We start from the raw sequence: 23,939 nt of genomic DNA on the forward strand, positions 1-23,939 counted from the left end.
AAGAGGAAAAATAATTCCTTTTATTTATTATATATTTTCTCTACTTTACATTTCTTTTCTATTTTTAGCGTTGTTAATCTATAATAAATTAATCCTAAATATATTCTATAAACAATTTATTATTAGCATCAATCTTCCACTTACGATTCAAGCGTCGTTGTCATAGTAACAAGTGTATTATCGGTCAGCGGCATCATTTCTGTGGAAACGAGACGCCATCTTGACATTTCTACAAACAAGAAAAGAAGACTCGTAAAAATGTCTACATTTGGAAGATCAAAAGGAGCTCGATCAAGTAATAAAGCAGACTGAGAAATAGTCAATTCAACAGAATATCTATTTGCTTAATTAATTTTTTAATTTGGTTGTTTTTAGCCTCTCCGATGCGCAGTCATTCGCCAGGGAATCTTCGTCGTTCTGGTAGCTTTGGCAAGTCTACTGGAAAAGGACTAGCAGCTTCCTTTGATTCTTCTGCAGCTAGAAGGTATTTATTAACGCTCAAGAAGATGAGCCAGAACAAATGACAATCAATAAATCTTAATTATATAATTTGCATTTCTGAAAATATAAGAATAATAAACGCTTTTTGAAGGTTTTATTTTCGTTGTTACTCCAAATCATAAACAGAATTCCAGAGTTGTCAGCCAAGCGTATTTAATTTTTGTTTAACCAGCAAAAAAGCAAAAAGATCATTCTTCTTCCTATATTCTTTGAAGTAGTATTAGCATATATTTATTAAATAGTTTAAAATCAATTTGGATTATAGTGTTAGAATATATCAAGTGTGCTGAATTTCGTTTTCAAGCAATAATTATAACGACCTTGTTATAATTTGCTTAGATAATTACTGTAACTTGTTCCTTTGTTTTCTTAAAGTTACTGTCTAAATATCTCTCCTTACTTCATATATTTTGTAAAGATGGATTAAATAGATTTTGCATTATATTTATATCTGGATGGCATTTATATCATTATTTTTATAAAATGTTGTGCATATACTCTATCGAAATATGGCGACCAATTTGAATAATTATTGTTCTGGACTGACTAGTCTCTCTTACATGTGAAAACACTTTTATGTTTCTATGTGAACATAAGGCTTAGTCAGTACAGAACCTGGTTGTATGATGGGTGGATAGCGCACTCCTTATCCAGTGGAAAAGTCAGTGCTGTTAACCAATAGATTTATCCACTGGATAAGATTTATCTGTTTCATAGCACTATCCACCCTTCGTACAATAATTATTTAAATTGGTCACCATATTTCTATTCAGTGTATGAATGTTTAGAAAATTACCTTTGCTTGTTACTTTCTTGTAGTAAACACACGCGGTCATCAACAGCTGATGTAGGAAACATAGAAAATGAATACATTAGGAACCTTCAGCAACAAATATATTTCTTAGAACTGGAAGCAAATTATCTGTATCCTTGTACACAATAAACCAGAATAAACTAGACATTATTAAAATAAAAAAACATTGTTAAAAGCCTGGGAAAAATAAGAAATATTGCAGGAACGTATTGCTGTGGGGGGGAGTGGGGACTGATAGGAGAAGTATCATCCTAAGTGATAGTTATAGTTGCTTTTTATACAAAAACCAAAGAAATGAAGTTGAAACTCACCTAAAGTATGTATTTCATTGGGGGAAGAGAAGCAGGGTGGGGGATTTGCAGTAAATGTTTTTAAAAGTGCCTGTAGCCTTCCCCCTTCCACTCAGTAAGAAATTCATAACCCTCCTATTAAGTCAACAAGGAAACAGCTTCAAAATAAAAAGGTTTGACTCTCCACAAAAGATCAAATTTTTACTGATGCCTCTCTCCTTTGAAGCCACAACCCTTTTCCCATAAAAACATACCTTTCATAATGGACACCCACATGTTATGGACACTTTTTTTTTTTAAATAATAACTTTATTATCAATAGCAGAGTAAGTCATACATTAATACCTTCCACCTCCACATAGCTATTTACTTTATTTTCTTTTCTTTTTTTTTTTTTTTTTTGCTTTACAAATATATTTTTTAGTTATTTTATTCTCAGTATTTCTTATATATTTTTCTCTATGATTTTTAAAAAATTATCTTTATCTACTGACCTCCTCCACGTATATTATGGATACTTGTTAGTATTACAAAGGATAACTTGGCTGGACCCAACTGTAAGCACTAGCACTGAGGGTCTCCTGTTGGTTCTCTCTATGGACCTTGGTCTTTCCCTTATACTCCATTGTCACACATGACTGTTTTCTCAATGAGAAAATTTAAGAACTTTAAAATTGTTAGTAAACTTGAAGGAAAGATAAGTTTTAAATGGTACAGCTCCTAGGGATTGCAGCTATCAAATCTCCTTAACTGTACATTTTAGTCGAGAACAGTCAAGAAAGGCATCAGGTAAGAAAAATATGAAATTTAATTGAGTTGATAACATTACCTGAAGGAATTTTGGGTCAACTATTGCTAGTTTTTAGACCTAAATTTGAGTAGATTTAGTGTGAATTGATAGTACAGAAATAATGACACTCTTTAAAGTATTTACAGCAATCAAGATCACTGCTTAGCTAATAAAAAACAGGATGCATTGTGATTTAGCTTTGGCAGAGGTACAAATGACACCATATAAGGCATGATGAATAATAGATGACCACAATGCACCATGTTCACCATCTCAGAAAAGGTTTATGGTACCTTGAAAGTCAGAGCATCCACTCTATCAACAATATACTTTGAGTTTTTTTACAGTCATCAGAATCCACAGGAAACCCAAACCCTTTAAAACCCAACCCCAAGAAGATAAGATACCCATAAAGAACCTTGATAGCATAGATTAATGTGTACAATTTGTATTCGTTAGTTATTCCTCCAAGAGTGACAGAAGAAGCAGACAGAATGATGAGAAAATTACGTGACCTTCAGGCTCAACTAGATGAGCGATCCAATGATAACAGCAAGAAGGAATCCAAGATCCTCATGCTAGAGGCTGAAAAGGACACAGCTATCAAGAGGTTGCGTGATGCACAAGGTAATATGGCTGGTCCCATCTTAACCACACTTCTTTTTAGCTTGAGAACCATTTTTCCCCTCAAAAAAAAAGTTTACTACCCAAGTAAATGAAAAAACAGGACCATCTTTTTAAAAAAATTGTAGCACTGCCAAATGTGTATCTTATACATTTCTATCTCTACGCAGAGGACCACGAGGCAGAGAAACGCCAACTTGTCAATGAGATAGTATCTTTGAAGAAACTCAAAAATATAAGTGAGAGGGATTCTACAAGAAAGGAGATGCAAGTTCACCAGTTCAAAGTCGAAGCAGAAAAAGGGTTAACATCACTGCAAGAGGCTGAAAGGAAAATCCAGCAATACAGGGTTGAGGCAAGTGTATTCATTGAAAAAAATTTTTGTTGACTTTTTGAAGAAGTAGACCAGTTTTTGGCTTGGGTGTGATGTTTTTCCTTCTCCAACCACATTTACTTCTCAAGCATTTATTTTTCTTTGTTAAATGGCTGCACATGAGAAGACACATGAATATATATGGCTGCAACTCAAACAAAGATGTAGAAATTATTCTCTAGATAATGACTCATGGTCTGAAATGGGAAAACAGTAAACTCAAGCTGGAAAAGATCTGTTATTAATGCTTATCAGATAAGTTTGGCATGAGTTTGAAATTTAAATTGCAATATGATTTATCTTCCTGAGTGGCACTTATCCTGGACAAATTAAACACGTCCATGGACCTAGGTGCTGATTGGGTGTTTGGGTGAGTTAAGTAAAGAAGGGAGGGTGGGGTGGGGGGGGGGGGTGCTAATAAACCCACCTAAACCCTCATGTTTTTGGGTAGACTTTTCTTTATGGCTTGCATCAGTACTCTACACCAATTCAAATATGTTGTATATAGGCTGCTAAGGTTTTAGTAGTTTCCCTCATTTAAACAAATATCGTGTTAATAGGATTAAATTAAAATGTTTTAATAACGTAGATGGATAGGAAATCAGAAGAAGTAACCTCTCTCAGGATCCAGTTAGAAGAACAAAGAGCCGAGACGCTGAGACTCAAGACCCAACTACAGGAGATGGATGATAGATTCTTTGATTCACAAGCCAAGACAAAGGAACAATTGGGACGTGAACTACGGGTCAGTATCAAGCATCGAAACTCTCCCCACCCACCCCTCCCCTTTCTTTTTTAAAAAGGTTATCCCCAAGAAAGATTAAAGATAAGACCAACTAGTGATCATGGTAGGAACTTGTAGATAAATTGGATCACAGTAAAAAGCTTTGTGAAACTGACGTTTTGGACGTTAGTCCTTCATCGGAGTAAGTGGAAAGAAAAGATGAGAAGGGGTGAAAATTTTTTTAACTTTGGTGCGAAATAAACTATTGATTGATTAAAAACTTTTCAGATAAAATACATACATGATACATATAGCATACTCGTATTTTACCACCAATGACTTTTTCAGTGTAATAATACAATAAATACTTAAAGTAATATGTGGTTGCAATAATCAAGGTATACCTTATTTATTCTTGAATCCCAGGAAGAAATAAGACAGCTGCGACTACAGTTGAAAGAAAGAGAAGTCGGTGCAGAACAGGACCGCAGTCTGCGGACTAAGGTACATAGAAACTCACTCCACGTGTATAATACATGTATGCGTTCTGATTACCTCCTTCTTGATCGTCATAACCTTCCTCTCAACTTTTCGAGTCTTGTCTGAGGGACGAATGAAGTGCCTCACTGAATGGGGAACGTTAGTTACAGCACTTTTCATAATTCTGCGACCTCGGTGCTCTGAGTTGCACGCTGAAATTTTGTTTTTTCGCTGCCGCCAGTCAAAAATATGAAGGTTACCGACTGATTAGGTTTGATTGACGGCAGCGAAAAAACGTTTCAGCGAAGAGTTCTTCCTCCAAGGGCAGGTGTTTGGTCGACCTTTTGCCCTCGCATGCGCAGTAAACGATTAAATTAGAAATGGGTTACCTGTGGCTAGCCATTGCCTTTGCCGTAGCCATGCCTTTGCATCGAAGTGAGACAAACGGTGAGCTTGCAATGATAGAGACCTTTTTTTAACACCTTGGACAATTATTCACATGTCTCTATCATTGCAAGCTCACCGTTCGTCTCGCTTCGATGCAAAGGCACGGCTACCTTTCAAGATGGCGCAGGGAACTGTGAAGGGGACTATTAAAGGACTCTATGAAAGCTAGAAAAACTTCTTAGGTAACTTCTAGTAGCTTTGTCGAAGACTTGCGAGGTCAACAGCTTAGAATAAGATGCTTGTCAGATGAACGTATGTTTCCTTTTATCTGGTGAGAGTAAAGTTTTCCCACTTCAGTCATTAGTTCCCTTGAGAATGAGATTTTTTGTTTGAGTTTTATTCAAACTTTAAACAAAAATTGATACTCAAGGGAATGAATGACACGTGGTCTGAAATGGGAAAACATAACGCCAAAGGTAAAGAGGTCTATCAGTCGATGCAACTGTATATTTATTGTGTTTTTAGATACAAGATGACTGTACTGCCCTCATTAAAGAGAACGCTGCCTTAGCTGCACAGGTCATAGAACTCCAGAAACACATCGATATGGTAATCAAAATATTCTTAATACATAACACTGGGTTTTAAGCTCACAAGACAAGCGAAGGTTTCGTCCGTCCTTTTTTGCGAGGGTGGCGCACCTGCTCTGCGCCTAACAAACCCTTTGGCCCTCGTTCCATGATGGATTCGTGCGTGTGTCTTCACGGGTGGTGTAGCGGTGTGAGCGCTCGCCTCTCATCAATGCGACCCGAGTTCGAGTCCCGCCGGGTTCGGTGTTGTATATGAGTAGAGTTGTTTGTTGGTTCTCTCCTGTGCTTCGAGGGTTTTCCGGGTTCTCCGGTTTTCCTCCCTCCACAAAAATCAACTCCTAAATTCCAATTCGATCACAGAATGAGGGCCACAGGTTTGTTAGCCACTGGCTATTAAGTGCTATCCTCGTGAAAAAAGGACGGTTTTTTTTCCTCATGCGCAACCGTGAAACAAAGAAAAGATACTCTATGGAATGTCACGTGTTCTGAAATGGAAAACGGTCTGGTGCCACAGTCGTTAGACAAATGAATAAGTATAATCTTTGATCTTCTTTCTCGACTCTCATATACGAAATATGATGAAATTCATAATTTGCTGATCAGGACCGTTCCCATCGAGACGAGAAGGACGTCAGACGGCATGCGAATATACAAGAACTCGTCTCTCTGAAGGAGAGCAACAAGCATCTAAAACTTGAGCTAGAAAAGACACAAGAACTACTGAGACTAGAACAAACATCCCATAGAAAAGACCTTGAAAAGGTTAGTATGGTCAACAAAGTACTCTCTTAATTGCTATGGTATAGTGTGATAAAGTTATCGCGCGTTATCAAAAAGAAGTAAAAGATGATGCGCGCGCATGGAAAAGAATGTGCACCAGATGGCTCGTTGTCTGAGTCGCCAGAAGAAACAAAAAGCCTGTAAAGGAATTTAAAACCGTCTTGTCCATTTTTATTTTACTTGTCGGTTTTTATTGGTCTTGAACCTCTGAACCACTTTCTTCTCCTTATCTGGCAAGTAGCCAGTTAAACACGTTGAATATACCCCTTGCAAGTGACGTCAAAGCAGCTCACTTTGGATGACAAAACAAAAGAACTTCAATCTCAAGAGAATTGAAAACCTATTGTTATGTCCTCCAATAATTAAGCTGCATGCTGACGTACTGCAAGGGGTCTATTGTCTGATACTCTCTAAGGCGGCTGGCGATAGCTTTTCCTTGCGTTTTTCTAACTATTGACATTTTTGATTCTTCAGCTGTCTAGAGAAGAACAAGCGTCCTTACAAGGTAAATATTGAAGTGAAACTTACGTTATATTTTACAGGTACAGTACTCCCATTTTCAAAGATGTATTCTTTAGGCTCGGCGGTTACCCTGGGTCCCAGAGGCTCGACGATTTTTCTTCCGGACACGTATATTTTGAGCCGCGAAGCGGAGAGCGAGCTGTAAACCAAAACGGAACATCAACTTTATCGAACCCTGAAACCATCTCGGGACTGGTTCAAGCCATGCTATCTCACAGACTTAAGATTTAAAGGTGTGTTTGCGGAGGATTGAAAACCAGAGAACCCGGAAAAAAGCCTGAATCGAGGGAGAGGCTAGTCTCCCCCACAGCCGCTTTGATGTTGAGTCTGGGAATCGAACCTGGATACTTCAGAGGTAGGAGATGAGTGCACTTCCGCTACGTCCACCCTTGATTTACGAAATCTTGTTCTGTGAAATCTTTTCAAACGACAATTTTTTAAATCTCGTAAGCTTGTTTTGTTCATTATTAGCGAGTCTTCAGAGAAGTCATCTACAGAATGAGCTGAGTGAAGTAGAAGTGATGCATGATTCCAGTGAAGCTGAAAACATGGCGTTAAAAAGAGACAAGATCATGTTAAGTGATGAGGTTGCTAACCTGAATGCTAAGGTATATAAACCTTCAGTTGCTGTTGTTGCGGAGATTTTATTATCTGTTGTTTTGTTGGTAGTCGGTGCTTTTGCTTTTGCTATTAATGTTACTGTGGCTGTCGATGCTGCTTCTGTTGTCGCTGCTGCTGCTGCTTCAGCATGCCGCTGTTGCTGTTGTTGCATGCTGCTGTTGTTTTTGCTGCTGTTGTTGTTGCTGTTGTTGTTGCTGCTGTTGTTGCTGCTGCTATTGTTAGTTGTTGTTGCTTCTATTGTTACTGTTGTTGTTGCTGTTTTTGTCACTGTTGCTGCTGTTGTGGCTGCTGTTGTTGTTGCTTCTATTGTTACTGTTGTTGTTGCTGTTATCGCTGTTGCTGTTACTGTTGTTGTTTTTGTTGATGTTGTTGCTGTTGTTATCGCTGTTGTTGTTACTGTTGTTGTTGTTGTTTTTGTTGTTGTTGTAGATTTTAAAGATTTCCCCGAGTACCACTTCTATAACATCATCCATTTTTAAACATTTCATTTCAGCTGGATGACAAAGAAGATGAACTAGATGGAATGAAATTACGGCTAGAAGAAGCCGAGTCAAGAAATGCGCAGCTCGAATCCAAGATCCGCATGCAAAGAAGCCTAGAATCCATTAAATGGGAAGAGTTTGAAAAACTTGCTACAACCATGAAATCCTTCTCGAGAAACATGAGTCCAAGCAAACACGATAAAGACATGTCAGACTAGACAACACACTGTAAACCATAAGATCACAGGAAGCCCATTGCCAAAATGAATAAGTGCATTTATGGGTTATGGGATACCTGTGGGTAGCCTGACACTGCATGGTTGATCAAGTAACAACTTCTCCTTTCCTGTCAACAACAGCAATAGCCATGCAAGAAAAAAATATTGTCTGCTGCAATAAAGATTTCTCTTGGTGATTTGGCGCTTGTACAAAAGGTGGAGAAATAGTTCTCCTTTGTAATCATTATAATTCCGTCACGCAATGCCACTGCATTACGTCACGGCCAAGAGTTACTCCCCACAAGGTCGTAACGTAGGTCTATTTTTATAAGTGGTGTTATCAGCATGTTTGTTATTTTTTTCAATAATAAATGACTTCTCGTGATAACTCCCACTTGACAAGTGTTTTATTGCTGTAACCTTTATTTTGTTCCAGTTTTCAATAGCAAATGCAAACGCACTGTTGACTAAATGCTTTGTTTCCAACCTCTTTCCCAAAATCTTCTTGGGTGGGGGGCCCTGGAAAAGAGATTGTATGCTCCTCTCAAATATTAACGGTTTGACACAGCATTGTAAATACCATAGATGATGTTGACCAAGACTATGATGGTAGATGATGTTGGCCAAGACTATGATGGTAGAAGATGTTGGCCAAGATTATGATGATAGATGATGTTGGCCAAGACTATGATGGTAAATGATGTTGGCCAAGACTATGATGGTAGATGATGTTGGCCAAGACTGATGGAAGATGATGTTGGCCAAGACTATGATAGTAGATGATGTTGGCCGAGACTATGATGGTAAATGATGTTGACCAAGACTATGATGCCGTAGATGGTGTTGGCTAAGACTATGATGGTAAATGATGTTGACCAAGACTATGATGCTAGATGATGTTGGCCGAGACTATGATGCCGTAGATGATGTTGACCAAGACTATGATGGTAAATGACGTTGACCAAGACTAATGTGGTAGATGATGTTGGCCAAAACTGATGGTAGATGATGTTGGCCAAAACCGATGGTAGATGATGTTGACCAAGACTATGATGGTAGATGATGTTGACCAAGACTATGATAGATGATGTTGGCCAAGACTACGATGGTAGATGATGTTGACCAAGACTATGATAGATGATGTTGGCCAAGACTACGATGGTAGATGATGTTGACCAAGACTATGATAGATGATGTTGGCCAAGACTACGATGGTAGATGATGTTGACCAAGACTATGGTATCAAAGGCCCTGTTCCCTCACCCCCTCGCAAGCATGCGTAGTGGCAGCCTTGGGGAATACAAAGGGTAGGGGGAATTCTCAACCAGTCCTCCCCAAAAAGCTGCTACACAGGCTAACCCAGGGCATGTACAACAGAACTGGTGGATGTCAATATATATAAATTGCAATTCCCACAACTTAGGTAAGAAACTTTTAAGACTTTTATTAATAACACCATGATTACAGAGAAGCAAAAATATAATCAACAGCAACATTTCTGCATATGATTATGTAAATAAAAAGACAAATCCATGAATAAGAGAGTTAACTACATTACTAATATCTGTATTGATCTAAAATCTAATCTTAAGACATCGATTAAAAAAATTCTGATATTTGGAACAAAAACACTAAGTATACATCAAGGCACATTCCCATGATTTTGTACAGACAGGAGTGGAAATAACTATTCAACTGTGTTACAATTACGATAGCAAAGCTAATGTATAATCCCACTGGTGCTACAATGCTGTAATGGGAAGTTTCTTGGCAATTGCATTTAGTGCATCAGTCTGAAAATACAGAGCACAATTAATTAACTTCTGAACTAATATAGAGTAGTAAAACGTGTTGTCACAAAAAAATTATTTTCGATCTCCTATTTCTACAGACAATCAAAAAGAACTTTTACACGCCAAATTTGATGAGAATCGGGCAAATATCAAACAAGATATGACCATTCGAATATATAATTACTCCATATGAATCACTGTATTTTCAGCTGGGTTTCAAAAATGTCTTTTCTGATTGTCTATCGAATTTGTTAACCAAAAATATGATCAAGCAAAAATTAAATTTTGTGACGTCAACACTTGAGTACTCTATACCGAACATTTCTAAGAAAATAGCTCACTTCAGGCTCACTCACTGTGGTAGCAACAACCCTCTGTTTAATTAAGTATGAGATATTGATATTTGCAGACGTCAGTAGAGTTATACCATACTTCAGATCCAATGTCACATTCCTTTGATAAATGTTTTTTTAATGGAGTCGTATCCTTAACTTCCCAACCCAACTTAATGAATGGAACATTCCGACATGGTGTTATAACTATCTGGGCCTGGCACAAAGGGTGAACAGTGGTATATGGATAAATCCTTATCCACCCACTGGATAGGAATTATCCCTCAGATAGCGCTACCCCCCCCCTGTACAAATGGACCCTGGAATCAATGTGTCTTTATATTTTCCCCTCAATTCTGTTCGCAGTTTCAGTGTAGCTTCTGCTTTCATTTGAGGCTAAAAGTAATGAGATCCATTTAAATTCATTGGCAAGTAGCTTACCCAAGGAATGCACATGCAAGAACGAAGATGGCCAATGGCTGGATAGCAGCAACTAAAAACAAAGTGACAATATATCAGCATTTAAATTATGCTGTTTCTCTTTTCTACGGCGAAATTAATTCTTTCGGCCAGAGTGTAAGGTACAGATAACAATAACTGTCCTCCAGCATATCACACAACAGTGGGCATTTACTGAGAGTTACTGTATGATATAAAGAACCCTCAATTATGAGACAAATGAATAAGTATTATTTATTATAATTCCACTATGAATTATATTTATCATTCTATAGAGTTTTATCTTGTATCCCTGTATATATGTTTATACAAGCCAATCCATCTTCAACACACAGCACCACAATAGTTACTAGAAAAACCAGAAAATGTCTTGGCCAATATTTTTTATGTGCATGCATGCATCCACAAATTGCATATGTTGTCAATATAGCCATGAATCACAAATAAAGTTTTAAAATTTTTCTTACCAGCAGCTTTTGGTGTGGTTGCTTTACCTATTAGATAAAAAACCATAGTACAAATAAGTAAATAGCTAAGTCTAGATAAGTTTTTTTCTGTTATGACAAATGTGTAACTCTGTTATCAATGCGTAGTTCCAGAAAAAATCCATACCCCACCCGCAGAGGAAATTGGAAATTCTTGTGGGTAGGGGGGTCAGAGAATGAATAAAATTACAGAGTTTGTATACAGAAGAAAATTGGAAGTTCCTGGGGGGAAAGGGGGCTCCTTTTACAAATTTCCTCCATGGTGGGGGTATGGATATTTTCTGGTACTACACATTTTTCAAAAACCAAGAATGTCAATAAACAAAATCAACATGTCGTTAATTAATAACTATGACAAAAATTACAGTAACAATAACCAGTCATAAATGACTAACCAATTTTATATATGTTTTAGAAAAGCAAGAATTGAACATTTTGAAAGAGCGTGCACCCACCTCCAGAAGGTTTTGTCGTTGTAACAGAAACATTCCCTGTAGGTTGAGGTGCCATAGTTTTATTTTCACTTTTGGGTGCTTGAGTACTTGCCACTATGAAAAAAATTCCACGTCAGTATTAAGAAGCATGAAATAGGAATGAACAGAAATTTAAGGTGTTAAGCTTTTGTATATCTTAGATCTATAGACTGGTTTCAGCAATTCCCAGAACCTTTCAACTCAGAGGAAAAAACAATAAATTTCTTTTCTCATGACATTAAGATTGTCAGGATGCATTGGGAATATCCTGCAAGAGGTCTATTACCATCTTGCAAATTCAAACACTCTTGTGTTATTTAAAAAATTGGGTGGTTAACCAAATACTCCAGTCTTGAGTTTTCTGTTGCTCAGGGTTAGCCTCGATTTTGTGCAGAATATCCACATGTTCCAGTCAAGCTGCATAGAGATTAAAAGCGTTTGTATTGTTGAAGTTGTGCATTCCTTACTTTACCGTTGGTATTTGTGAATATGTAGACACTGATACAAGGCTAAGCCTGAGTAAATGAGTCTGTAATCAAGGAACACAGCAGTAATTTGTAAGTCAAAAAAGGTGTATGATTGGCAATATCACTATAGATTTATTGTTCAAAATATTTAGGTTTGGTACTCAAGAAAATAAGTCTTTGAGAAAAGGTTCATACCTGTGCTAGTATTACTAGTAGTTGATTGACCATTAACCATCAAAACTGGAAAATAAATGAAAAACACACATCATCATTAAAACGAAATTTAAAAGGTTTAATGATTTCCAAATCTTGAAGTAAACATCTTAAAGCTATCTTTAGAGACTTGGATCACTGAGTTGGACAAAAAGGCAGGCCTGAAATGGTTCCATGACTACTGTGATTCCAGAAATGTAAAATTAACTAATTATAAAATTTGGCTGGTGAATGCTGCTTGATCCAAATGCAGCTCAGTATGATGAAGGTCTTTTGCTGAAGGATCGAAATGTCTTGACTATTTCCCCAAACCTCTTTAAAAACATTATAAAACACACTACAATTTTTAAATATATCATGAAGACTTTAGAAACACAAATATCTTGATATTGCTGTCAGGGACTCATATGTATATGAAATATTTAGTTATTCCCTTATTTTTAATGCTTACGATCCCTTAAAAACCTGTTTTAACAAGTTACATGTTGTTTCAAGGCATATAGCTGGGAGTGAGGTAAGATGAGAGAGCTTGGTTGATGGGAGAGTCTTCCTGAGGAATTAGTTCAAAGCAATCAAGATAGTATAAACCATAGCCATAATTTGACACATACCTGCAGCAAGTACAACGAAGGTAAAAAGAATAATTTTTTCCATCTGAAAATAAATGCAGATACGAAGATTTATTTTTTATTAGAATTTTTCTGAAATAAATGCAATTGTTTTTCTCCCTATATTTCACTTAATGCTATACATTTTTTAGTTATTTTGTGACATTACAAAAATAAACTTTCCTTATTTTTTAATGCATTAAAATTATTAAAAAGCGATGTGAACATGTTCAATAAACACTAAAAATTACTAATACAAAAATTCAGAAAACACTTAATAATTGAAGACTCAAATATGACAAAATAATCCACAGGTAAATTTGAATGCTTTTGTGTTTTTTTTTTGCCGTTGCATTAAATATGAAGATATATTTTTCTTACTACGCGCCAGGAATTAATGCTTGTTTATTAGACGCGGTATTAGCATTATTCTCACTTAAAACATAGAATATATTAATTATAAAATATTAAATATATTAATTGAGAAACGAGGTACGATAGGTTTTTTTTTGGCATATCGTAAACACATTGTTTCGAAGCAGGACGCTGTAATTGTGTTTTCACACATGGTATATTTAACAGACGCACGGCCAAACAATGGGACGCTTTTTATACTAAGCGACATCCAATCGGAATCCACTTGTTGACGGTTGACTTCAAATCCGAGCCATATCGAATTGATTTCTTTGTCTGCAAGAAATATAGCTTTACGAAACGAAAACGTCGGCTTAAATAGGATTGAAATTGTATTCGAGTTTAGGATTAAAAGCAAATTGAAAACTTGCGATCCGTAAATACAGAAGCGATGCGAAAGTCGCGCTCTGTTGCTGAAATTAGTAATCCAAACTACCTCGCCAGATCTTGCCACGGCGTGCCCTGCGTCTTTAATTTTAGTCTTTAGTTTTCCTTTCACAATGTTCATTATCTCCAAGCGAAATTTGTAACAATAGCAACGTTGCAATTACAGCTTTCTCATGGGAGATAAGTTTGGCTATTGAAACAAAAATCACTTGAATTGCGAGAAAAAAATTCTAAGAGTTTTAAATAGTTGCAAATGGCGGTATGATAAGCATGAAATCGGAGAATATTGGGCGTTGTACTTAAGGACTTTGATAAGAAAGCCGTTCAAACTCTATGATTAATTCAGATATTTCTAATGATCCAAACGAAACTGCTCTCCGCGGAGCGCCAAAACTTAAGCAAATAAACCAATATGGAATACTAATGAGTAAAGCGCCAAAATTATAAGAAATTCAGGTTAAATTTTCTGAATTTTAGCCAGAAATATCTTAAAAGAGCCGTTTAGTTTGATAAATAGCCTTTGATTCATCTAGTTCTACGTGTTCCATCCTCGTGCTGAATCTTAAGAACTAATTATTCCGAGCCCGACAAATTACCAACGCTCCCTCTATTTATCGTGTGGCGTAGCAAGAAAATTTAGGATCCGCAAAGCTTTAGGACTTAAAATTGGTTTCACGTGAAGAACGTATGGGGTTAAATTCGATGAAATCCATTTTAAGTATTGTTTCGTCATAAAAGAATTACTAGTAAGCGCTTGTTGGAATAAAACTGTACCACGACATTGTGCATGTTCACAAAGCATGGAGAGGAAGAAGTGATATGGAACCTTCAAGAGCTTAACACAGATATGTTTTCGAGTTCTTCGACGGTATACGACAGAAAAAAATCACGGCTACCACATCCTTTATCTTTGACCAACAGTCAAGCGCTTGGAAGGCGAAGGCAGAGAAATAAACTCGAAGCGTTTTGGATCGTTATGTGGGTTGTGGCTCGCTCGGGCATGGCCAAAACGATTTTAAATCCCCTTGTGTCCTATTAAGTGATACGAATAAGTCTTTCAATTCGTTTTAATCGAAGATTCAAATAATTGCAAGCAAGACATCCCTTTTTCTTTTCGAGTACTGCCTTTGTTGAAGACGCGGTAATGGCGGATCACTTCCAAGGTGTGTCGATTTCATAATTAAAATAACCCACTGAAATGCTATGTTTTTCTGTATAGAACGATCGGACTTTCGCACACACACATCCATCAAGTAGCTGTAGCAATAACTAAACGGTTCACTTACCTTGGGTTATAAATTTTATCCGATTCAAGGAAAAGTATTCTTGTAGCTGTTTCCAAAGGCGCACCCACACGAACTGTCTTGCAGATACAGTAAACTCAAAGAGGTCTTTGCGCGCATTCGCTGCGTGATTTGACTGGCACCTCCGCCTCGTGCTAGACACGTGATCGCATTGACGCCATTGCGTCATCCCTAAAGAATCCTGTTTTATTTGCTGTTTCCTTGACTTCTGGGAAATAACAAAGAGATTGGCAGGACGGGGAGGCTGGTGAAATCTGAGCAGGGCTTTCGGTATTTCTGGTGGGAATGGGAGGGGAAGGTTCAACGCTTATAACACCCGAGGCAACAGTGCTTCCGAATGGATAGCACTCGACATCACGTTTAATAAGTGAGGTCAGAAGGAAAACTATATATTCATAGCAATATCGCAGAGCTTTATCGGCATTCAACCGCGACAAAATGCCATTAAAGAAGATTTTCGAGTTTGTGATCGTTTCGTTTGAATTTCCTCGTCGTTTCCTGATCGATGACAGCCAGCGTCATAAGAAAATCCGAGCAAAGAAATGTAAATATATTCTGTTATTAGAAGCGAGTATTACATGTATCAGCTCGTATTCAAATTAGATTGTCTTGCCAATAGGCTTAGGCTATTACGAAGCAAAACAAAATATAAATATTTCATGTTTAAACATATCCACTTTTAATATGATTTGATTCAAAGGAGGTAGAAGGATCAAAACAAATTTTATCTAGGGTAGGGGGAGGAAAAGGCAAAATTATTCAAGAAGTGTAACATGGTATCGCTGATATCTAGCGTCTAATCTAAACTTTTTTCCATGCATAACTTTATTTTATGTTTTCATTTCTAAATATGGTCTGACGTCTAAAGCCCTTTCAGCCTGCAAGTCAAAACAGGATGTCTGTACCACAGGCAGCCAGAAGAACTAACGAATTTTTGGCAGCTTTGACTGCCCGCTGACTAATGCGAATGGCACAGACGACCGGAACTGAATGTCAAAACTGGTTTAATATCAAGATCTCAAGAAATATTGTTCTTGGTTTATTTTGTCACGCTTCTCGTTCGTGATTAACAGTATTTCGAAACTGCTTTTGTTTAGAAAACATTGAAGCAACACCATAGCGAATATTGCCTATAAAGGGAGGCTGATTATATCACGCTTGATGACGCTCACTCTGAATCAATATTTATAAATGCTCTGTGGTTGATAAAGTTTAAAAGCAATTCATTTTATTGTTACTACCACGAAATATTTCATAATATGTAAATCAAGTCCTTTTCTTTCAAGTCGAAAGTTTACAAAGAGCTTTTTGAAGTAATGGGTTGAGCCATGGTTCGTACAACTATGTACATTTCCTGCAAGTCACGACACGTTGCTTTGGTTACATTACTTTAGTTTATAGCTTTGTAAAATATCGGTGAACCTTACACAGTGGAATGTCTCTGTTCAGACATAACAGCTACCTGTTTTAAAAATATAAATTTCTGGAGTTGATGCGGAAGAGAGAGCCTCGTATGAAAAGACTATTCTAATACCTTTGAAATTCTTGGAGTGCTAAGATATTCTTGGCTTTATCTAGCGGGATATTTTTGAATCTTTTTGGCGGTACGCCCCTCGAAAGATTCAGGAAACTAGAAAGAATTTTCTTTTGGAAAAGAGTAACACCATGGTAACACGATCTCCACTTATCTATCTATCGTTCTTTCATGATCCATGCTGAGAGTTTGAAACAATTCTTGTTATTTTTGGATTAGAGAGCATCACAATTGTTAAAATTATAATCCAGAATGAGGTATTCCTACGAAAGCTTCAGCTTGAGTCGTGACGAAACGCGAACAGAATCACGAACTTAGTACCGCATTATTACGACATGAGTTGAGCAGGGATAAAGGTCGGCATTTGCCGATCACATGAGGAATGACTCATGTTCTTGTCCATCAACACTATCATTATCAGTTGTGCTGACTGGCAATCGCCAGGGCCGGGTCGTGATTAGAGAGAAATTATAGAGAAAATGCATACAAACTGAACCCAGGCTAGGTCTAGGCGATGGCTCCGACATTTCTCTCCGACATTTTCCTGTTATATGGGTGTTAAACAAGGCTGTATGCTGAGCCCTACGTTATTTAATTTATATCTTCACGATCTGCCTGACTCATTAAATTCGTGTAACAACAATGATGTAATGTTGAATGGCAAACCGATTAGTACTCTTTTATATGCAGATGACCTGGTTCTGTTCTCTAAATCTGCTAAAGGGCTTCAGAAATATCTCGACAAGCTAGAGGCATTTTGTGAACAATCAGGCTTAACAGTTAATATAACAAAGACAAAAGTGATGGTTTTCAATAATACAGGGAAGACAATGAATAACTTCCAATTCTATTTGAACAAATCTAAACTAGAAAACGTTAAATCATATAAATATTTAGGATTAAATTTTACAACCTTTGGAAACTTTACGTTTGCAAAACAAGAATTAAAAAAAGCTGCATTAAAGGCACTATTTCAGATGAAAAAACAAATGGGTGAATTTTTCACATCCAATATCAAATTAACTATAAAACTGTTTGACTCGCTTGTTACACCAATACTTCTATACGCAAGTGAGATATGGGGTATCGAAACATTAAGCACCAAAGACCAAGAGCCCATGGAACTTGTTCATTTGAAATTTTGCAAAATGCTCCTCAAGGTGACAAAGAATGCTAGTAACCTTGCATGCAGAGCTGAGTTAGGAAGGTTTCCGCTAAAATGCAAAGCATGCAGTAGAAGCTTTAAATTCTGGCATAAAATTATAAAGTCGGAACTACACCCAAAAAAACTTTCAGCCGAAGTCTACCAAGATATTAAAAATGAAACTAAAAAAGCCTTTTGGAGCATAAAAATTAAAACTACTTTAGAACAACTCGGATTGGGGATAATTTGGATGAAACAAAATGAACTTTCTCCAAGATGGTATGAATATGGAAAAATAATAACCCAAAGAATATATGACATTGAGAGGCAAATTTTATGGAGTAATCTCCACAATGATGAAAGGAAAGACGACAGACATAAAAATAAACTCAGAGTCTTTCGTCAGTTCAAAACGGATTATAACTTTGAAGAATATTTAAGTCAAGTCACCAATATTAAGCACAGAGTGGCGCTTACAAAATTAAGAATTAGTAACCATAAGCTTGAAGTAGAAACGGGGAGGTATAAGAGGCCTTATCTCATTTACGATGAAAGGATTTGCCCAGTGTGTAAGTCGGGAGTAGAAAACGAAAAACACTTTCTAGTTTGGTGTCCACTATATGACTCTCATAGAAACGACTTAAGAGAGTTCATAGAAAAAAACACCAGCATTAATTTCAACAATATGAGCGCTGACAGTCGTTTTATGTTCTTAATCAATTCAAAATCAGCGTCTCTACAAAGAGCCATATCAGCATACATTCATCAATGTATGCTGATACGTGAAAATGAATTAAGAAAATTACCTAATACATAGTATATATATATACCTATAATATATTTGGAATCAAACACTCATGTACTATTAGTATAAGGTGCCAAATAAAATTGTATTGTATTGTATTGTATTGGCTCACATCCCCGGGGGGGGGGGGGGGGGGCGGGGTACTCCCTCATATTCGCTATACGGGTACGTGCCGCCAAACAAGGGTATGGTTTTCAGCGATTCTACTCTAGAACAGGGTATGTGAAATTGCGCTCGCTCTGGGACTGGGTATATGAAATCACGCTCTCTCCTCTCATTTTCGCAATACCAGAACAGGTTATGATTTTAAGCGATCTCACTCTGGAACAGGGTATAAATTTCGGCGATTTTGCTCTGGAACAGGGTCAGGGTTCAGTGGGCTCAGCGGCACATCCCTACCCTAAACGGGCAAGAGTACCCCCCCCCCCCCCCCCCGGGCTCACATCGGTCTTGGGATTTGGGATTGCGATACCATAGACTCCGAGTCACGGGGTCACAGAAAAGGGATCGGGATCATATGGAAAGCAAGGAATCAAAGAATTATTACCGAGATCTAAAGGCAGCGAATCAAACATGGAAAAATAATCCCCTTAATTGTGTACAATTCTGAACTACTCATAAAACCGTGAAGTTTTTAACGAAAAAAAGTTTGAAAAAGTGATTTTTGCGACCAAACTGAATACAAATAAGAACACCAAATAAATGGTTGCCATAGCAAGGTTCAACAAAAATAACAAAACAAAGAAGAAAATCTTTTGTAAAAATTCAACCAAATATGGTACAGGCTACCAACATGGCGACTATGACGTCAAATCAAAACCAGCTTAGTTGTTGTCAGAGTTATTGTAATGTAACAAATCTATTAGTTGTGACTGCATTGGATGGGATGGATCCAAAGATATTATAAAAAACATGAATGATTCCTTACAGTAAAATTCCGCAATGAATGAGTTTGACAGTTTAAGTGCCGGTGTTGAGACGAATACGTGGGTTCTATCAAGGAACCTTTTCATGCCTCAGTCAAACCCAATGTCACTGTTATCACACCGAGTTGTCAAAACTCTCCCATCCGGAAGTGTCCATGTTTAGTAATAGGTTGCTATCAATAGACGTCACTTCTGGTAATAGCTCTTTTTTGATGGCTTGTAGAATCCTGGAGGTTGTTTTGATCTCTTGTTTTCTGGTTTGATGTCGTGAAAATAGTCAAATACAATAGTTTGAGGACTTATTTTGATATGTTTTGACTTAGCATCCGCTAGTTGCCCCCCAGTCAACCGCTTGTTTGCCCCCTAGTCAACTCCAAAAAGTCACGTGATTGATAGTAAGCAATATTACAGCTAGTCCAAGGTCGGTGTTTCTCTGTCTGTCACAGTATTTTAATTGCCTGCGTGAGTATCAGGCCGTGTTAGTCTGTCTGTCACAGTATTTATATTGCCTCGGCTTGTGCGTAGTAGCCGGAGGCCTTTTCGGGTAAGGGACCTAATACTCAGGCTACCTGCGTAGCCATGCTCCTTCTCCAAGCCTGGCTAGCTTTGTCATATCCGGTCGGATACATGAATACAAATAAAATCTTGGGCTGCCTTTGGTAAAGATGAGGATAACTGAGTCCACTTAAGAAATAATAAAAGGACTGATGGAAAAAGGATTAGAGCAAAGTAAAGAATAAAATAAACGACAAAGAACGAGCCCTAGAAATGAAAGGTGAAAAAAGCCAAGAAAGTCAGTAAGAAAAGAAAAGGAAAAAAAACTGATATAAGAAAATACATAGTCCTTTTTTTAAATTTTTGTTCGTGCATTGGGATGAGGACAAACTCATAGTTCAAACTGTATGGATATAATCAAGGCGCTTTACATTGAGATGCAAATTTTAGATTGCTTTTTATGCAATTTACAATATGAGAGCTGGTTTGTACGAGAGGTAGGCATTGAGGGTGCTCACTAATAGGGTTTCTTTACGTCCTCAGTGTTTTTTTATGTCCTACCGATATTTTGTGAGTAATGATGAATTGAGGAGAGACCGCGGAACCACCGTTTAAAGTGGTTATCCGAGCCACTTGAAAGTCTAACCATTTGTATATATCATGTGTATAAGATCCCGAGTGTTGTTTGTCCGACCGGGACTCCCGCACGAGATGCCCGATGCTTGAACCAACCGGTTGGCTCAAAATATTTTGATGCTCCCACTGATCATTATGACACGAAGATCATAGCTTTAGACCATCCATCTCCCGACCCGACATGATTGTTTAAATAAAAACGCTAGCAACAACTATGGCTAAGGCTCCTTCGTACATATTTCACTGTTTCTAAACTCTAACTCTCGATTGATTCGAGGTTTTCCTCCAATCTTATCCCTCGCCAAAACCTTACGAGCTATAAAACCCATGCAATTCGATCTGTGAATATGATAACTGTGCCCCGACTTTGAACATCCGCCCTAGGTAGTTTCAACGCCAGTTTGACACGAAAACTTAAATTTTGGGCAGGGGAAAATTATCATCATGAGTTGAGTCCTGTACCATCGGCAAAAGACGATCTTAGTGTTTATATAATGTTCACATATTTGGTTGACTTTCCGTTACTTGCAGGTGGAATTCAGGGAATTTGCCAGACCAATGACCCGGGAAGAATGTTTACAGCCGGGGAGATGTAACAGGTACTTGTATGGTGGCCACTTTGTTCAAAAGTGTACGGCCTACTTCTGTTTATTTCCTAGATCAAAATACCCCAGCTCTAAAAACTAACATATATTTTTCTAAGTCACGATGAAATAGCCCTGAACTAAAAAAAATTAAAAATCTTCGAGCAAATAATAAAAAAGGTTTAAAAGTTGAAAATTGAACTTTTGTTGTCTACACCCGTGCGCGTGGATTTGTTCCATTTTGGCGCGAAATTAATTTGACCAATAAGCGGCTTACCAGGTGAGGTAATGTTTAGTGTAAAGGGTGACTTCATCCTTAAAAATTGCAGGTAAGCCATAGCGGCTTCAGTGGCTCCAGAAAAAAACTCAGTTAGTAGTTAGTATCAACGGACAAGAAACTATTCTTCATAATTTTATTTAAAAAAATGGGAGACCACGTTTATAGAAGTTACGACAACATGGATGTACTTTTCTATGAACAACAGACACCCACACAATCAGGAGGTAATTTCAACAAATACGACAAGTCCGCCATGAGGTTAAATCTGCGACCTACTCAACTGACGGGCCAAGAAAACCACCGGCCGATAAATGGAAAAAGTGCAACTGGAATGTTTCACCATTCTCCCGATATGGGAATATTCAAAATGGTTTCTCCTGAGTTAGAAAGGTTTATAGGTAGTAACACTGGGTTAACACCGAAAGGGAATCCCGTTCAACCTTCCTCGCCTGAATTCCCGCTTTTCAGTCTTGTTTCACCGGAGTTTGAAAAGATACTTGCTAGTATACAAAATAAAACGCCAACGCCTACGCGGATTTTACGCGAGGGAAACAGCGTTGCGAAACAGCGCGAGGTTTATGTTCAGGGATTTGCCGAGGCCTTACAGCACATTCATGATCAACAACAACACACGCATTTAGAGCATGGGAATAACGAACATGTAAAAATACAATATCAGCAACAACAAATGAGCGTTCCAGGTACAGTGAGCTATGGATGGACAGACAGACGTCAGGATTCTCACCAAAATTACGAATCAATGAGTAAAGAGAACCCTCAATGTGACATGGAAGCGATGCATTATGTAAGCTCAGTCGAACCCTCAGAGGATTCACAAAACGCTTTAGATTCTACGTATAATCAGATGGAGCAAATTAACGAGCCAAATGAACACAAACTGGACGAAACGCCTTTGCGTAGGAACCAAAACTTGAACGTTCTTCCTCTGCCTCCAATTGATTTGGAGCTGCAAGAAATTGTCAAACGTGAAAGAAAAAAGCAAAAAAACCGCGTCGCCGCTTCTAAATGTCGACGGAAAAAACTCGAACGGGAAGCTCAGCTCGAGGTTCGGGTACAACAATTGAAAGAAAAAAATATTGAGTTGAACGCTGTAGCGAGCGCTTTAAGGCAACAAGTTGGGGAGCTGAAGCAAAGAGTACTAGAACATGTTGCTTTTGGCTGTCAATTACCTACAGTAACTACTGCAGCTTATTGATAAATATTTATATGAAGTGCTTGTTTCATGTCTACCTTGACACAGCAGAGTTGTCAAAGGAACTGAGATGATCTTGTAATGTACATAAGCTTAATGCGATGCAAAAAACATCAGTGAAACAGTACTGATTAATAGACCCCCTGCATGTGAAGTCAAAGCAGCTCAATTTGGAGGACAAAACAAAAGAATTGTAATCTCAAGAGAGTTGGAAACCTATTGTTATGTCCTCCATTTGGAGCTGGATTCCGACGTGCTGCAAGGGGGGTCTATTAAACTAGCACCAATTTAATAGTACCAAATAGCAATGATGAAAATATAGAGAACTATTTTGCACTATTGAGTTTAAAAAATCTAGTACCGTTTCACTGTTTAAAGATTTTGCATTCTACAATTTTCGTTATTTCTGGGAAATAATTGACGATCAAGGATATTTGATCAAGAATTCTATTTTTACAATTATAATATTCTGCGTTTTACTGCTTGAAAGAGAAAAATCTACGCTTTGAAAGCTGGACTTTCAGTTTAATCCTTACAAAAGAAAAAATAAGATGCTTAGAGCGAAGGCATTTAAACCGTGAAATAAAAATTATTAGTCAACGTGTAATAGTCAAATAGACACAAAAGAAAACAATGGAATTGAGGTCTACTAAAGTGTGTTAGTCTAATATCTATTTCACGGGTTTAATAACTTCACTTCTAGTAGGATGTTTTAGTAAAGCGCCATTGCTTACTTTACATAACCTATGTATTCGGAAAACCTATATTTATTACGAGGTGAAAAATAAACTATTATTGAATTTTTATGAACGAGAATGAAAGGAAAATGAAATGGAATATATTATGGGACAAAGTCTTAATAACCTGAGTTTCAGGTTGCGTTAAATTTTATCGAACCTTGAATGAAACATGAACCTCTGCATGGGCTGATCTAAGTCAGGTCTCGGCTAACTCTCAGATCGAACCCTGAAAAGACCTCTGTACTGATCAATCTCATACATCAGTCTAACTCACTGAAACAACCTCTGTGCTGATCTAAGTCAGGGCGTGGCTAACTCACAGATCAAACCCTGAAACAACCTCTGTGCTGATCTAAGTCAGGGCATGGCTAACTCACAGATCAAACCCTGAAACAACCTTTGGGCTGATCTAGGTTAGGGCACTGCTAACTCACAGATCGAACCCTGAAAC

At 37.6% G+C, this 23,939-nt stretch overlaps 3 protein-coding genes and 1 long non-coding RNA gene across 4 annotated transcripts; 3 read left to right on the forward strand and 1 right to left on the reverse strand.

Annotated features, from left to right (window-relative positions):
- The first annotated feature begins 187 nt into the window (after window positions 1–187).
- Window positions 188–8,590, forward strand: LOC116290078 (uncharacterized). Its single transcript, XM_031697059.2, has 13 exons — window positions 188–295; window positions 376–484; window positions 1,321–1,425; window positions 2,369–2,394; window positions 2,855–3,022; window positions 3,190–3,374; window positions 3,982–4,137; window positions 4,543–4,620; window positions 5,509–5,592; window positions 6,177–6,335; window positions 6,828–6,858; window positions 7,347–7,483; window positions 7,990–8,590. Exons 1-13 carry the CDS (start codon window positions 259–261, stop codon window positions 8,194–8,196), a joined length of 1,482 nt encoding a protein of 493 aa, XP_031552919.1. The 5' UTR covers window positions 188–258; the 3' UTR covers window positions 8,197–8,590.
- A 1,030-nt stretch (window positions 8,591–9,620) lies between these two features.
- On the reverse strand, window positions 9,621–15,250 carry LOC148911789 (uncharacterized). The gene is made up of 7 exons (XR_016119554.1): window positions 15,114–15,250; window positions 13,030–13,072; window positions 12,401–12,445; window positions 11,721–11,813; window positions 11,248–11,274; window positions 10,763–10,814; window positions 9,621–9,989 (listed from the first exon to the last, which is right to left on the reverse strand). It is a non-coding gene; the product is annotated as an uncharacterized LOC148911789 (long non-coding RNA).
- A 132-nt stretch (window positions 15,251–15,382) lies between these two features.
- LOC116290084 (uncharacterized) lies at window positions 15,383–18,685 on the forward strand. The gene is made up of 2 exons (XM_089028868.1): window positions 15,383–15,675; window positions 16,000–18,685. Exon 2 carries the CDS (start codon window positions 17,217–17,219, stop codon window positions 18,624–18,626), a length of 1,410 nt encoding a protein of 469 aa, XP_088884994.1. The 5' UTR covers window positions 15,383–15,675; window positions 16,000–17,216; the 3' UTR covers window positions 18,627–18,685.
- Window positions 18,686–21,611: 2,926 nt separating this feature from the next.
- Window positions 21,612–23,532, forward strand: LOC116290086 (transcription factor Jun-like). The gene has a single exon (XM_031697066.2). It carries the CDS (start codon window positions 21,681–21,683, stop codon window positions 22,749–22,751), a length of 1,071 nt encoding a protein of 356 aa, XP_031552926.1. The 5' UTR covers window positions 21,612–21,680; the 3' UTR covers window positions 22,752–23,532.
- The last annotated feature ends 407 nt before the right edge of the window (window positions 23,533–23,939 follow it).

The sequence above is a fragment of the Actinia tenebrosa genome, unplaced genomic scaffold (genome assembly GCF_029948245.1).
Source record: "Actinia tenebrosa isolate PJP-AT-01 unplaced genomic scaffold, QUT_ActTen_1.0 PGA_scaffold13__45_contigs__length_12533684, whole genome shotgun sequence".
In the NCBI taxonomy this organism is placed as follows: domain Eukaryota; kingdom Metazoa; phylum Cnidaria; class Anthozoa; order Actiniaria; family Actiniidae; genus Actinia; species Actinia tenebrosa.